The sequence below is a fragment of the Enhydra lutris genome, unplaced genomic scaffold (genome assembly GCF_002288905.1).
Source record: "Enhydra lutris kenyoni isolate GAN:26980312 unplaced genomic scaffold, ASM228890v2 scaffoldscaffold88, whole genome shotgun sequence".
In the NCBI taxonomy this organism is placed as follows: Eukaryota; Metazoa; Chordata; class Mammalia; order Carnivora; family Mustelidae; genus Enhydra; species Enhydra lutris.
Genome location: NW_019154172.1, coordinates 3,275,641 through 3,292,868, shown reverse-complemented (window position 1 = coordinate 3,292,868; position 17,228 = coordinate 3,275,641). Strand labels below are relative to the sequence as shown.

The 17,228-nt window shown below is 35.6% G+C and overlaps 1 protein-coding gene and 1 pseudogene across 4 annotated transcripts in view; one reads left to right on the top strand and one right to left on the bottom strand.

The window, feature by feature from the left end:
- The window catches only part of LOC111162002 (vacuolar protein sorting 45 homolog), a 71,580-nt gene that overhangs the window by 2,839 nt on the left and 51,513 nt on the right, over nt 1–17,228 (top strand). For 2 of the 4 annotated variants that reach the window (XR_002641552.1, XM_022526129.1), the window contains exons 3-10: nt 2,536–2,596; nt 6,445–6,524; nt 7,624–7,692; nt 7,814–7,951; nt 9,061–9,171; nt 12,679–12,813; nt 13,259–13,372; nt 13,772–13,939. Coding sequence is in view for 3 of the 4 variants with exons in the window: in XM_022526129.1 (XP_022381837.1) it covers nt 2,536–2,596; nt 6,445–6,524; nt 7,624–7,692; nt 7,814–7,951; nt 9,061–9,171; nt 12,679–12,813; nt 13,259–13,372; nt 13,772–13,939 (876 nt within the window). In the remaining variant the exon portion in view is untranslated. The remainder of the gene's footprint in view (nt 1–2,535; nt 2,597–6,444; nt 6,525–7,623; nt 7,693–7,813; nt 7,952–9,060; nt 9,172–12,678; nt 12,814–13,258; nt 13,373–13,771; nt 13,940–17,228) is intronic. The other 2 variants (XM_022526130.1, XM_022526132.1) reach the window with 2 other exon arrangements.
- Nucleotides 9,808–10,151, bottom strand: LOC111161978 (annotated as a pseudogene).

The following is a 17,228-nucleotide window of genomic DNA, read 5'->3' as shown; positions in this document are numbered from 1 at the left end:
AATTAAAGGTTCTTTAGCCTTCTGTCTATTTTCATCCATCATCTTCTAAATCTAGGTTGAGTCCTCCTATGAAACTCCTATAGTATTTCAACCTTATTTTGTATATTTATATACATGATCTTTAACTCCAGTGCACTCTTTTACCATGCTTGTATATTATGTACTTTCTGAAATACAAATGTCATGTCATGTCATGTCACCCCCACTTGAAATCCTTGAATGACTTGTTGTTTTTATGCTAAAGGCAAAACTCTTTAATTATGGTTCTGTGTGGTCTGGTTCCTGTCATTCCTACAGCCTCATTTCAAACCATTGCCCCTTTTGCTCTTGGCCACATTAATCTTTCAGTTCACTTTATTCCATCATGCCACAGGACCTTTGCACAGGCTTTTCCCTCTGCTTGGAACTTCTTTACTTCCTCTAGCAGATCTTCCCTGATTTTGCTGACCAAGTCAAACCCTCCTCTTGTTAGCACTTACAGCACCATCTTCTTCTCCCTTTTGCTTGTCATAGTTGAAATTGTATATGGTTTGATCAATATTTGTCTCACCTACCAGCAGTAAGCTCCATGAGAATAAAGATGTTATCTGGTTGGTTTTGTTTTTTTTTTTTCCACACTATTATGTCTCCAGTGCCTGCTACATGGTGGACCTTGATAAATAGTTCCTAAATTAATGAATATATTAATACTGTGTTATAGTCATTTCCAGTTGTTTCACATTTGTAGCTCATGAAATTTTGGTGCTGAGAGGGATCTTAGAGATCATCTGGTCCATCATTTCCTAAGATTTTTCATTAGAGAACCTCTTTATACATATATAGATAGATAGACACACTCTCTGAAAATAAAAATGTCAGGTTTTTTTAAGATTTTATTTGTTTATTTGAGAGAGAACACAAGCAGAAGCAGGGTGAGGCACAGAGAGAGAGGGAGAAGGCTCCCTGCTGAGCAGGGAGCCCAATGCAGGGCTCAATCCCAGGCCCCTGGCCCCTGGGATCATAACCTGAGCCAAAGGTAGACACTTAACCAACTGAGCCACCCAGGTGCCCTACTAAAAATGTGTTCTTAAAAATGACTTTTTTTTGGGGTGCCTGAGTCAGTTAAGCAGCTGCCTTTAGCTCAGGTCGTGATCCCAGGGTCCTGGGATCGCGTCCTGCATTAGGCTCCCTGCTCAGCAAGGAGCAGGCCCCCGTTTGTGCTCTTTTTCTCTGTGTCAAATAAATAAATAAATAAATACTAAAGAAATAAAAATGACTTTTCTTTAATATTATGTTGTAAAGTTCATTTTAATGTATTTTTAAATCTAAATGAGTTTTCAAAAACTTTTCCCATTTAATAGGCATTAATAGACAATGTGCATTTCTTATATTACTTTTAGTTCTTTAAGGAAATGTATGATTTTTTAAATATTCAAAACTGTATTGCATATCATGTTTAGACTAGGGACCAAATTCATGTTGAAATTTAACTGTGTTAATAGTATCAAAAATAGATAAAACCTGCATTATGATCTTGTGTAATTGGAATTCTTATGTTTTGGCCATATAAAAATCAACTTATTTTTACTTCTAAATTTCATATTTTACCTTTTTTTTTAAGATATATTTATTTTATTTGCGAGAAAGAGAGAAAGTGTCGGGGGAAGGGGCAAAGGGAGAGGGAGAAAAAGAATCCCAGGCAGACTCCTCGCTGAGTGTAGAGCCTGACACCAGGCTTGATCTCATGACCCATGAGATCGTGACCTGAGCCAAAATCACAAATCAGTTGTTTAACTGAATGAGCCACCCAGGTGCCCCCATATTTTGTTTTTAAATCTTAGCCTACTGTTTGCAAATACTTCACAAACATTACAGTTGTGCAGTCTTAGGTCCCAGTAAGTTAAAAGTCAAAGTGAATGCAATTAAGTGTATTTTCTCTTGAATGTTGGTTTTTAAAGAACTAGATACGTTTTGATATTTTTTTTTAAGATTTTATTTATTTATTTGACAGAGAGAGATCACAAGTAGACAGAGAGGCAGGCAGAGAGAGAGAGGGAAGCAGGCTCCCTGCTGAGTGGAGAGACGGATGCGGGACTCGATCCCAGGACCCTGAGATCATGACCTGAGCCAAAGGCAGCGGCTTAACCCACTGAGCCACCCAGGCGCCCCTCGTTTTGATATTCTATCTAAGAATTTTGATTAGATGAATAATTTATAGACATAATTTATAATTTATAATTTATTATAAGTGGCCTGAGGCAAATATGCAGAATTATTATTAGTTTTATGTTATACTTCAACATTTGTATTTTTAATACTTTTAAATCTTAATTTGGCCACAGTGGTGCAGCTCATTAATATTATAGATGATTCCAGATCATTATTTAACATAACTCTTTTTCACTTCCAGCCCTTATCCCTGCAACATACACTGAAATCTAGACTTCAGCACTCAGTAGATTCTCAGTAAATACTTAAATAAATCAATGAACAATATTATTTTTTCAGTTAAACAATTCTCACATATTATTTGTTTATTTATTGTTTCCTTTCTAGGAGAATGTGGGTTATCTGATTCAAGAGCTCCGGAGACCAAAATACAGTATATATTTTATTTGTAAGTATATTATTTCACTTATTCCATCATGTAACTGTATCCTAGCTAATTTGTTCTGTTGGACACTTCATATCATTAATAAAGTAACTGAATCAGTCACTATACGAGCCTGATTTTTTTATATCCTTTCCAAGTATTAAAAGTCCTGTAACCAACCAGTATTCTGTTTTAGAGAGCTAAGTGGGATTTTCTTCGTCATTGACTAATTAGGTAAAAATTACTTTTTAAGTTTTACTTTGCCTATCAGTATTCCTTATGAGTCAAAATTAGAAGTAGCCAAATTTCACATCCCAACCTCTGCAAAAAGAAAACAAAGCAAAAAGTGTATACTTATTCCTGTTTTATACTTTTATGAACTGAGGCATAGAAGCTGATTTCTTTATGTGGAGGAGGATATGCTTGAGTTTGTTGGAAAAGCAGAGATTTACTTTACATCATACCAGATGAAAACATTCCACTTCTCTTTGCTAATTTATATAATACTTAAAAGTACAAGTCATCCAGTAGGTATCTCTTATGTACATAACTTTTGGGAGGGAATGGGGGGAAGACAGAGTCCTGGAAATAAATTAGGTTTGTGGTTACTGTACATTTTACATGATTTTTTTTTTCGGTGTAACACATTCTGCTTTGGAAGTTACATCCATTCTCCTCTAGATGTCATTATTGATCTTCATGGATGAGTAAGTCTAGTTTATTTGGTGCCATTTCCAAAACCAAGGATAAACCTTAACTCTCAGTATGTAGGACATTGCAAAATTTTAAAGCTTACTTGAAGGCTTTGGAGTTTTAGGGTTTAGATTATACTCTAAAATGTACCTACTTTCTACACTATATGCTACAATTAAATAATAGTACCAAAAATTAACATTTGTGATAAGACAGTATTTTATAAAGAACTTTCTCATATAATTATTTCATTCAGCCCTTACAACAACCTCAAGAGGTAAAAATTGGCAATTTAATTATTTTCTGCCACCCTAGTGGTGGTGTTATTGTTGTTTTTCTTTTGGCTAATAGTCACAGGCTTAGTTTTATAATTTAACTTTTTATTTGAGGCAATTATAGATTCACATATAGTTTTAAGAAATAATACAGAGATCCCATTTATTCTTAAACCCATTTCCCCCACTGTAGCATCTCACATAACTATAGTACAATACCACATCCAGGATATTGACATTGATACAGTTAGGATACAAAACATTTCCATCTCCATAAAGATCTCTCATATTGCCCTTTTATACCAGATGCACTTCCCTCCCACCCAACCCCATTATGAGCCCCTAGCAACCACTACTCTGTTCTCTATTTCTATAATTTTGTCATTTCAAGAATGTTACATAAATGGAATTATATAGTATATAACCTGTTGGGATTGGCTTTTTTCACTCAGCATTCTTGAGTTTCATCGAGGTTGTGACATATATCAATAGTTCATTCCCTTTTATAACTGAGTGGTATTCCATGGTTATATGTGGTTATACCAAAATTTGTTAGCTACCCATTGGAGGATATCTGAGTTGTTTTCAGGTATGGCTACTACAGATAAAGCTGCTATAAACATTTGTGTATAGGTTTTGTGTGAGTATGAGTCTTAATTTCTTTGTAGTACATAATGTCCAGGAGAGCAAGAGAGCAGTTGCTGGGTCATATGGTAGTTCCATGTTTAGTGTTTTAAGAAGCTGCTAAATGTTTTCTAGAGTGACCATACCATTTTACTTCCACTAGCAATGTACAGGTGATCCAGTTTCTTTGTATCCTTATGAGCATTTGGTATTGCACTTATTTTTTATTTTAGCCTTTCTAATAAGTGTGTAGTCATTAGAGTATTTTTAGATGGTCACAAGCTAGATACTTAGGAAAGTGTAGAAACTTCTACTTAGAGATGTGTGTGTATGTGTGTGTGTACGCACACATATGAATATATGAGAGATTCCCTGTGCTGTCGAATTTAAGTAGACATATAATGGAATCACTTCTTGTGCTGAGTCTCTCAGTTTAAAATTGAGCTGGTCATGAGATGAAAGTCTCCTTCTTTGAGGCAGCAGTTGAAATTAGTAACCAGTAACGCAATGTCTTTTCTTCTGGTTCTAAAGGTTGTTTGATTTGCACTGTGAATCTGTGAAGTAGAAGAAAAAAATGATATATATTAAAGTAGCACTAAAGCCTAGGAAAAACAGGCTCTTGGGACTTGGGTAAAGCAATCAATTTCACAATTTTATTTGATTAAAATAAACTAAATGAGTTTATATGTAGTGATTACATTCATTACAAACTTTCAACACAATTTATATCAACACTAAATTGGCCTTCTGCTCATATAACTTTTTTATAATTTCATTTTTGTATTTCTATGTCTACTAAATATGTTTAATAGGTTCTTCCCTTCCTTTATTTAAAAAAAAAAAACCCTCTTATGGACTTCTTCAAATGTATACAAATAGTGTAATAAATCCCAGTGTACCCAACACCCAATTTCGAAAGTTGCTTTGCCCATGGTCTGTCTTCTTTTAGCTATACTACTGCCTATTCCCCGACCAGTGTTATTTTGAAGGACATCTAAGACATCATATGAGTTCATCCCTAAATATTTCAGTATGCATCTCTAAAAGATAAGGACTTATTTTACAAAATACCATTATTAATAAAAAATAAAATCCATTATTATACATATCGAAATAATGAAAAATAATTCCTATTTTCAAATACTCAGTGTTCAAATTTCAGATTCTCTTACAGTTTTGTTTTTTTCTTACTGTTTTTGTATTGGAATTATGATCGTAATAAGATCCACACATTGCTGTTAATTGATACGTTGTTTAAGTTTCTTTAATCTTCTATAGGTGTTTTTTCTGTCTCTCTCTCTATCTCTCTCTCTCTCTCTCTCTCTCTCCAATGCAATTTATTTATTGAAGAAGCTACATTGTACTGTTATAGTATCTCACAGTCTGGGTTTTGCTAATTGCATCCTGATACGGTAGTTTAACATATTCTTTGCATTTTAAAATATTCCTGGGTCACCTGGTTGGTGCAATTAGTTAAGCATTGACTCGGCTTAACTAATTGCAGCCGGCTTAACTAATTGTTTCGGCTCAGGTCACAGTCTCAGGGTCATGGGATCAGGCCCCATATCGGGCTTTGTGCTCAGTGTGAAGTCTGCTTCAGATTCTCTCTCCTTCTTCCTCTGTCCCTCCCACCTGTGCGTCCTCCCTCTCTCCCTAAATAAATAAATCTTATAAATAAATACACAAATAAATAAAATATTCCTCTGCCCTTTAGTTCTATAGATTGTTACTTAGATATAGAAGCTTAATTAGATTCAGATTTGAGTTCTTCTTGGCAAGAATATTTCATAGTCAGTGCTGTGTGCTTTCACTGATTGTCTCTTATTGTGATATTAGCATCAGTTGATGCTCAATACCTAGGTATTGATCCATTAGTGGTTGATAAAAATGAAGATGTTTTAATTCTGTCATGATCATTCCTTCTTTGTTTTTTAGCTGGAATATTTCCATAAGGAGATTTTTCTCCTCATCTACTATTTGGTTACCTGTGGTATAGTTTGTATTTAAAAGAATAAAAACTCACTTCTTTCCCTTTATTTGCTATTTTCAGTATAATGACTTGGTTTCCTGGCATCCTCCAATGCCTACATGGTGGTCTTTTTTTGAAGTATTATGAATTTATGGATTTGAATATATTTGTGCTACTCAGTTCAGAGGTGTTCGACTGTGACATATGCCACAATGTATACCAAACTTCACTTAATCATTAGGCTCTTTTATGTCTCATTGGAGCAAAAGTGATCTCCTTTGAGTCAGCCACAACTCATATATCTGTTTCAGATTTCAGTAATGTGATCAGCAAGAGTGATGTGAAGTCATTAGCTGAAGCTGATGAACAGGAAGTTGTGGCTGAGGTTCAGGTAAATGTATTGGTCCTCTAACACATCTCTTATATTGGCCCTTTTTAAAGATTTGAATCTAACATAAGAAAGGTGCTGTCTCAAAAGAAGGGAGGCTATTGATCAGACATTATAAATGTGCATTGCACCAAACTATACTCAGAAAGTTTGTAAGAGGTATCAAATTGAGTGGGAACAGAATTAAAGAAGTCAGTGGGAGTAAGGGGATTGGACTGGTACTGGATCCTACTGAATGGATAGAGAGTTTCACAGGGTTGGGAACAGAGTCAGGTATATTCTGTGCTAGCTTTTTTTTTTTTTTTTCCTATGCTAGTTTTTTGAACCACATTATAAGAATGTTCATCTTCAGGGCTATGTCTGATTGGAAAAGAACAGGAAGTAAAGGATGTGAATGAGGTTTGTTAAAGTTCTGTTTGTGAATATCTTGCTCTGGGAAGGAAAAAGTAGACTTTGTTGTTAGGTTAAAACTTGGTAACTCCTAAATATTCTGCATGCTTTATAATACATCACATCAGAACATGTCATGTTACCTTTTACTTCTTTAATGCTTTAGTGTTCTTGAATACATTTATCACCTCATAAATGATAGAAGAATAGAATAGGACAGCAAATAAACAAGTTTTGGATTTTCAAAAGGATGTGCTAAGTCATAAATGAATAATAATAATAATAATAAAAGGAATGACCTATTTTAAAACATATTCTCCCTCATGTTAATACACTGTACAAAAAAAAGAATAGACTGAACAATGAAGTTCTTTTTCATCTGTGTGTAACATTGTATATCCTGTAACAGTGTCTTATTTTTACTAATTGGTTAGTGTACACAGGTCTCCAGAAATGTAGTGTACACACTTCTACAACTTTTTTTTTAGAGGATTTATTATTATTATTATTGCTGCCCTTTTTTAATTATTTTATTCCCCCACATTGACTATTGCTAGACAGTTATTAATTGATCAGTTTTTTATCTCTTTTATACCTGCATTTCCTCAAATTTGATTATACCACATAGTATCATATCACATATGAAAATATTACTGTATGATATAGTTGGAATTTATGAAATAACTGACTAATCTTGGTGCTTTGTTTGCAGGAATTTTATGGTGATTATATTGCTGTGAATCCACATTTATTTTCCCTCAATATCTTGGGTTGCTGCCAGGTATGGAAGAAAAGGATAAAAAAATAAGTTTATTTATCAGGTGGGAGTTAATTCAGCAAGTAATTGGACTTGTAAGAAAAAATTCAAATCTTTTCTCTGAATATGCATTTTTAACAAAAAGGGTCGAAATTGGGATCCAGCCCAGCTATCCAGAACAACTCAAGGACTGACAGCTCTCCTTTTATCTCTGAAGAAATGTCCCATGATTCGTTACCAGCTTTCATCAGAGGCAGCAAAGAGACTTGCAGAATGTGTTAAGGTATGGCTTTCCCTATCCCCAGTTCCAAAGCATCAAGACCATTCATTCCCTTATCATATTTCAGAAACTATAGCAATATTTTTTCTACAACCAAGGAGGTGATGTGTTAGGTTTACTGGCAAAGAGGTAGATCTTTGTAATTAAAAAAGCAACAAACTAGGGCTAAAATTTTTAGACTTAACTCAAGAAACATTTGCAAGCTAAATAAGCTAAATAGTTATTTTGATCCAGTTAAGCCATTTGTAAAGTAGAGTTTTAAATCCTAACCTCTTAAACAAGATGCTACCAAACTTTTTTAAGCCTTTGAATCCTTTTCGGAAGGCCTATGAAGGTGCAAAGAACTATTGTAAAATGTGTTTTTTATGTATTAATTTTCTGTTTATCGTTAAGGAGATTTCTCAAAAAGTTGAAAATAGAGCTACCCTATGATCCAGCAATTGCACTACTGGGTATTTACCCCAAAGATACAAATGTAGTGATCTAAAGGGGCATGTGCACCCCAACGTTTATAACAGCGATGCCCACAAAAGCCAAACTATGGAAAGAGCCCAGTTGTCCATAAACAGATGAATGGATAAAGAAGATGTGGTATATATATATTATTTGTATATATTATATATATATATAAAAAATACATACATACACATAATGGAGTATTATGCAGCCATCAAAATGAAATCTTGCCATTTGCAATAGCATGGATAGAACTAGAAGGTATTATTATGCTAAGTGAAATTAGTCCGAGAAAGACAGTTATCATATAATCTCACTGATATGTAGAATTTGAGAAATAAGGCAGAAGATCGTAGGGGAAGAGAGTTAAAAATGAAACAAAATGAAACCAGAGAGGGAGATAAATCATAAAAGACTCTTAATCTCAGGCACACTGAGGGTTGCTGGAGTGGAGGGGGGTGGGAGGGGGGTGGCTGGGTGATGGACATTGGGGAGAGTATGTGCTATGATGAGTGCTCTGAATTGTGTAAGACTGATGAATCACAGACCTGTACCCCTGGGGCAAATAATACATTATATGTTAATTTAAAAAAAAGATTTCTGTTTATATTACCAACTAATTGGTTGACCAAACCATCTTCCTCTCTCATCCACAGCAAGTAATAACTAAAGAATATGAACTGTTTGAATTCCGGCGGACTGAGGTGCCTCCATTGCTGCTTATTTTAGATCGTTGTGATGATGCCATCACCCCGTTGCTAAACCAGGTGCAGAACCCTTTATTAGCATAATAGAAGCATGATTTCAAGTGGTATTCATCAAAATGCAGATGTGGAGTAAACAGAATGGTCCATGTACTTGCCTCTTTATTTTCAGTTTTGTGGGTTTTTTTTGTCTTGTGTTTCCTGGTGGTTTGGTATCCCTATTCTTTCAGCCACAGTCATCTTTGGTTCTTTCTTCTGCTTCATCTTTCCTGTCTCCTCCTGCCACCACCTTCACCCCAGTCAAGACAACTTCTAGATTCTGTAGGTTCTCCTTTTACAGTGTCTATCTGTAGTTTTCCATTCTTACTGCCAGTACCTTTGTGTAGCCCTAATCTCTTAAAGGAATACTGAAATAGTCATTTACCCATTCCTCACTTTTAATTTTTATTTTATTTTATTTTTAAAGATTTTGTTTGTTTGTTTGTTTGACAGAGAGAGAGAGAGCACAAGCAGGGGGAGCAGCAAGCAGAGGGAGAGGGGGAAGCAGGCTCCCCGCCGAGCAAAAAGCCTGATGCAGGGTTCGATTCCAGTACCCTGGGATAATGACCCGAGCTGAAGGCAGACGCTTAACCAACTGAGCCACCCAGGCACCCCTTATTTTATTTTTTTATACAAGATCAAATCTACACTTTTATTTATTTACTTTTCAATAAGTTTAAATCCTTGAGGATATAGCATCATATGGATTCTATGTCCAGTGACCTTAGCATGAAGGTTGCTTAAGAATTTGACGTGAGTCATGCCATTGTTTCCATGATTATGAGTTACCTTCTCCAGATTTCTCTGGTTTTGCTCAGTTTGCCACCAGGAGTCACTGTGTTATTCTTTGCTTTGTACACATAAGCACATCTCTTGCCTAGATAGAACTTAGTTTCATCTTCAGCATGAACACCTTCAATTTTAAGAGCTGTATGCTCCCTCTGGTTCTGGAGATCCTGCTTATACCCAGCAAAAATGGCCTTATACTATAGGCTTCCAGACATATTTATCATTTTAGGAGTCCTGTTCCCAGCAGACCTCCACAGGCTCCAAGATGGCTGAAACAGGCCTTGATTCCCCTCTTAATTTCTTTCTACTCTAATATATTTCATTGACACAGTGCTGTTAAATCATTTTTCCTAAAGAACAGTTCTGATCTTACTACTCCTGGCTTAAAAATCTTCATTGGTTCCCATTTGCCTACTAGCTTAAATACAGATTCCTAAACTTGGCATCCAAGAGCCTTCACAATATGGGCCCAGCCTTAACCTACAGCTCACTACTGTGCAGATATGTTGTGTGGTTTCTGGCCATCATTTTATTCATGTTGTGACTTATGCCTAAATGTTGGAATGTTTCGAATACCTTCTCTCCCTATCTTCACCTATCAATATTCTTCTCCTTTAAAACCACTCAAAACATCTCCTTAAAGCCTTTTATTCTTTTAGTCAGACATGTTCTTTTTCCATAAAATTACTGCAGAACTTTGTCTTTCTTATGTCTTTTGCTTTATTTACCATGTTGTACCTTTGATTGTTTTCACACAGTCCTTCAAGGCAGACTCTGTCTTACTGTGTTTGTTCTTCTGCAAGTATAAGAATTGTACTTCATACAAAGTAGAGGCTTTATTAATAGTGACTTTGAATTCGTAGGGAAAGGCATAGTTAATATTTCAGTTTCTTCCCAGCTTATCTTCATGTTAATGCTAGGAGAACTCTGTAGCTGTGGAGTGCAGCTTCTCTATAATAGGATAGCCTTATAGTCCTAAAATACAAAGTAATATATGTTCACTCAAGAAGTTTTGAAAATATAAAAAAGTGGAAAGATAAACGAGTGCCTGTGAATCTATTTTCTAAAGAAAAACAACCATTGGGGCACCTGGGTGGCTCAGTGGGTTAAGCCTCTGGCTTCAGCTCAGGTCATGATCTTAGAGTCCTGGGATCGAGCCCCACATCAGGCTCTCTGCTCAGTGGGGAGCCTGCTTCCCTTCCTCTCGCTCTCTGCCTGCCTCTCTGCCTACTTGTGATCTCTGTCTGTCAAATAAATAAATAAAATAAAATCTTAAAAAAAAAAAAAGAAAAGAAAAACAACCATTTATTCAACCAATTTCACTGAAGACCTATTATGTGCCAGATACTGTGTTAAGTATTGGAGGTAATGGGCTCAGTCAATTCAGTGACTCATGATCTCTGCTCAGATCTTGACCCCAGGGTCATGAGCTCAAGCCCTGTGTTGGGCTTCATGCTGGTTGTGCAGCCTACTTAAAAAAAAAAAAAAAGTATTGGAGGTAAAAGATTAAAAGATGCAGACTCTATTCTTAAAGAGCTCAGGATGGGGAGAGAAGTAACTGATCATTTTAATAATAGAATAAGTACTAATGGTAGAAGCGTGAACAGGATGCTGTGTGGAAGCATAAATATTTTGTTATACATATTTTGTGTGCTCCCACAAAACTTGCTTTTTTCTGAAGATATTATTTACTATTTGAGAGAGAGAGAGTGCATGTGCACACGTGCACAGCAGGGAGATGGGTCGAGACAGAGAATCTCAAGCAGACACCTCGCTGAGCACCAGGTCCCTACTCTGGGCTTGATCTCACAACCCATGAGATCATGAACTGAGCGAAAACCAAGAGTCAGACACTTAACCAATGAGCCACCCAGGTGCCCCTGAAACTTGCCTTTTTAAGGATTCATTTGGCAAGTATTTTAGGAAATGAAGCACCTTCTCTTATAACCTTAAGTTCTTTCTTAATAAATCTAGTGTGCTTAAGATGAAGTAAAAGTATATAAATATTTCTGGCATTTAGATTCTAGATTTAGAAGCTAATTTGCTGGAAAATACTTAGTTTTGTATAAGGGACCTATGACTAAAAAGAACCCATTCTCCATAAATGGTGAGGAGGCAAAATTTGGGGTTTCCCCATTCCATTTTTACCAAATATGTTCACATTTTGTAAAAAGGAAACCAATCCTTCTTCACAATTCATATTAAGTTAAAATATGAAATAAAATGGATTCAGAGGCAAAGCTTCCAAATATGTGTGTTTTGATCAACTCACAAGGTTTGTTTCTGATAATATTAGTGTTCCCAGGATAAATATAGCACCACTCAGATCTGCAAGAACACACTTCTCATGCTGCAGAAAACCACAGAAGCGTACAGGAAATGGTACAGCTTGTAACTGCAGTACCAATATAGCCCTATCTGTGAAGCCAAAAATACACTCTTAATTCACAGGCAAAAACTGAAGCTAATGATAGATCTAATTTGTTTTCTTTCTATCAGGAATATTAATCTTGTTGCCCTTCTTCTGAAAGTGTAAAATCTACAAGTATTTTGACTTTTAGTTTAACCAAATTATGAGTCTTAATGCTTAGTAGAACACAAAATATTAATAAAAGTTGAACTAAATAAACTCTGTGTAAGGAAGACTAGTTGCTAAGAATGTTAACCATTTTTGTTTTCCTGAACATTTACTATTTGCATGTTTTGTCAGTTACCAATTTTTTGTCATAATTCTTCATTTAGTGGACATATCAGGCCATGGTCCATGAACTACTGGGCATAAACAACAATCGGATTGATCTTTCCAGAGTGCCGGGGATCAGTAAAGACTTAAGAGAGGTGGTCCTATCTGCTGAAAACGATGAATTCTATGCTAACGTAGGTGGTTAAAAATTTTTTTAATTGTTTTTAGTTGTTTTTATGTAAGAAGGCCAGTATTGACTTGTTCGAATGAGAACAGATTTAGGATTTTATGTGGAAGGATGATAGACGCATCCTGTAGATAAACTATCTCAAGAGAAGCCGGAAGACTTGGATTCCGACCCTTTAACAGTGTTTTTTTTCTTCCTAGAAATCACATATTTAGCTTTGTATTTTTAAAATTAGAACCCAATTTATTTACTTCCTTCCCTTCTGTAGCCCTTTGTGAGAATAGTAATGGTATTCATCACCAGTGTCCTGGCCAATGTCCAGATTTGGTCATTATAATGGAATTTTCTTGCCCTATGATTCTGCCTTCGGGATTCTTTTTCTCTATTTCTTTTAAATGGCCTGAAAATCAGACTCATTGATAGAATTGTGTTTCCAACTTCCTTTTTCACAGAATATGTACCTGAACTTTGCTGAGATTGGTAGCAATATAAAGAATCTCATGGAAGACTTTCAGAAGAAGAAACCAAAAGAACAGCAAAAACTAGAATCAATAGCAGACATGAAGGTAAATTGAACATGTTCATGGATGACTAACATGCAAGACTTTGGAACTATTCATGTAAGCAACATTTCTGGAATATTCTCAGTCTGATTTCTGACTTGATTCATTTTGTTTGGTTTGAGACAATTTTCTATACTATTTCTCTTTAGGAAACAGTATAGTGGAAACTTCATCACAAGCCATGTACTTCTTTCCATTCTTCATTAACATTTGGACTGCTTAAAGGGTCAGTCTACGACATGTACCAGTTCTTCTCTCTTAAAGCAGAAACAAGATGCCATGGGATTGAAAGTCATAGATGCCTTAGTCTGGGCAGAACAATTCCTGCTTATTTTTTCCCTTCATGCATGTCTGTCCTCAGTCAAATAACAGAACCCCCAATTGCTGTTTTTCCCATGGCAGGCCTTTGTTGAGAATTACCCACAGTTTAAGAAGATGTCTGGGACTGTGTCAAAGCATGTGACAGTGGTTGGAGAGCTGTCTCGGTTGGTCAGTGAGCGGAATCTGCTGGAGGTTTCAGAAGTTGAGCAAGAACTGGCCTGTCAAAATGACCATTCTAGTGCTCTCCAGGTATCTATTCAGTCCAATTTGATGAGCACCTACTATGTGTAAGGCACTGTGCCAGGCAGAGCAAGAGATACAAAGGCAAGTAATCCTTCTTCACCAACATGGAATTTATAATCTAACAAGAAGTTGAGCCAAGAACACAGATTAACTTTATTTAAGATAGATACAGGAACCACAGGAGAAGAATAATGTGCAATAGCAAAGGTTTCAGGCAGTTAACTGGGTATTTAGGAGGGCATCCTAATCTATTAGGAAGAATACTAGACTAAAATCAGAACATCTGGATTTTAGCCACTTGCCACCTTCTGGCTTTGTGACCTGGAGCTGTTGGCTTAATTTCTGAGCCAGTTTCTTCATCTGTAAAGTAGGTGTAATGATATTTATCTCACAGTGTTGTGAGGAAGATTTTAAAAGATACAATATATGTTAAAATGCACTAAGTCTTTTATTATTGTACACCTGCTCTTCATTCCATGAACATGTAAATGTCTGCTACATGTACATTGTGCTATAAGGATCCAGAAGTATGAAGAAGAAAAAGATACCATCTTTTTCCTCAAAGAGTTCACACTATATAGTAGGGAAGAAAGAAATTTAAACCAGGAATTACCATGCTGTAAGTGCTATGATACTAGAGGTATTTACAAAGGGATATGGAAATAGAGAGGAAGGACACCTGTTTCCCCTAAGGATGATGCTTCTTGAAGAAAATGACAGTAGATTTGGGTCTGGACAAATAAGGAGGAGGGTACCAAACAGAGTAAAAGTGCACCAGCCAGAGAGAAGAGGGGAAATTCTTGGCAGAGAGAATGCAAGCATGGATATGTGAGGGGAGAAAAGTAAGGGAACAGAGAATAGTGCTGTGTAGCTAGTGCAGGGTACAAGATGACGAATGGTCTTAGATAAGCCAGAAAGACAGCCTGGGGCCTGATTATGGCCATTGAAAGGACTTTGGGCTTTAATCTTAAAATGTTGAGAACTACCAGAGCATTTTAGAAGAAAAGGAACATAATCAGAACCTTGCCGCAAGAAATTTACAGCGTTGTTGAAGGGAAAAAACTAAAGCACAAGAAACATTTATGAGGTGTTTCAAGGTAATAGTTAATTAAGTAAAAATTGTGATGCTGACTATAATTAGATTTGAGGTTATCAGGGACAGTTCCATAGAGAGGTGATATATTAAGATGGACCATCAAGAATGAATAGAATCTGGGGGAGGATTTCAGTCAGGGATAACAGCAAAAGCAAAGAGGCTGAAGTATGCAGAAGATAATAAACTGTGACCTGTTGGAGAGTGGGTGTGGAAGAGAAATAGGAGATAAATTGAATCGGTAAATAGGAACCAGTTTATGAAGAAGCTTGTAAGAGGAATTTGCACTTGCTGAGATAAGCAGAAAGATCCATTGTAGGGCCATATGTAGAAAGTTGATATGATGAAAGCAGTATGTAAGGAAATTTAATCTAATAAGGATGCTTTGGAGGTGAAAAAACTGAAGTTAGGGTAGTAGACTCACAGTGATAGTACTAAAAATGTTCCGTAAGGGTAAATCTGAGAGACAGTTCAAAGGGAGAAAACAACTTAGCAACAGATTGGATACAAGGATAACTAGACAGAACAAATCTAATAATTCCAAGGTTCCTGAGAAATGACATTGTGGTATCACTCGCAATAAGTCACTTGGGAATGAGAGTCCTTTGGGAGGTAGCCATTTCTAAAACACTCACCATAAGACCATAAGAAGTGCATTTTCTTATTAATAGGACCCAATATTCTACAAGTTAGTCCTTTCTTTCCCTGCTGCAATTCGATTTGACTTTATAAAATAAAACCAGCCTGGTATAATGGAAACAACACAGGCTTTGGAACCAAACTGTCCTGGCTTTTATCCTGTCTCTACATACCAAAGTTTTTTGGAAAAAAAAATTACTTATTTGCCCAAGCCTCAAAGATAAAGATTTCAAACTAATAGACTGTTACCAGGATTCAGTGAGATCTGTAAAATGCTTCACATGCAGTAGGTGCTTGGTAAATGTTGGTTCCCTTCCTCTAAGCATAATGCTTTAAATATATCGTGTAGCTAAAATAAATAAATCTACCCACCTGTGGTTGCTTTAGTTATAGTGAGGTCTTTACTGGGATTTAGAATTTGTTACTTTTTGATGTTTATTAAGATTTCCTCGGAAAAAAAAAAAAAAAAAGATTTCCTCTGAAAACACCATCAGTTTGAAAATTGTAGAGATTCTACTTGCTTATCTTTATGAAAAGTACTTTTGTTAACACTTTGAATTTTATCCCTGTGTTCTTAAATCCTTTCAAAGAACTTTTAGGCCGATTTTATTATTTTTTAAATTGTATTGAATTCTAATTCTTAAATAGATGATATAAGTACTTGGTGAAAGAGTATGTAGTAAAAACTCAGTCTGTTAGTGATCTCACCTGCATCCTTACAGTTATTCTGTATATGCGCAAGTCTGGGGGAGTGGATCTTCCTCTCTTTTTTAAATTCAAATAACAGCATACTTTACACATAGTTCTGTATATTTTGATTTTTCACTTAACCATGTATCTCAGAGACTGTTCCAGATCAGAACCCAAACACTCATTCTTTTTAATCACTAAAATAGTATTCCTTTATAAAGATGGCAATCTGTTTAACTTGACCAACTTACTTGAAACAGTACTTACTAATAACAGTTTGCAGTTTTGTGGGCCTCATAGAAGTATTCCTATGAAAACTTTTTTTTTTAAGATTTTATTTATTTATTTGACAGAGAGAGAGTTCACAAGTAGGCAGAGGCAGGTAGAGAGACGGGGAAGCAGGCTCCCTGCCAAGCAGAGAGCCTGATGTGGGGCTGGATCCCAGGATGCTGGGATCATGACCTGAGCCGAATGCAGAGGCTTTAACCCACTGAGCCACCCAGGCGCCCCCTATGAAAACTTCTTATTTATTTTTTCCAAGAAAAAAAATTTTCTTTTCTAATTTATTAAATAAAAACAAAATGTTGTCCTATAATTATATATAATATATATTATACATATTAAATATAATTATAATTAAATATAAATTTCCTTCTGTTACTTTATCTTTTATTTTTCCTTTTCAAACAATAAAACCAAACTTAACCGCCTGCCAGTTTTAATATCTTTATTTGTGTCTCTCTACCATACAAAAAGCAGTTAGACAAGGTTACTATAATTCCTTGCCTGGGTATTTGAACTCTAACTCATAAGAAATATGAATATTTCTTATTCACTTTAAAAGAAAAAAATACTTTAAAATATGAATTCCAT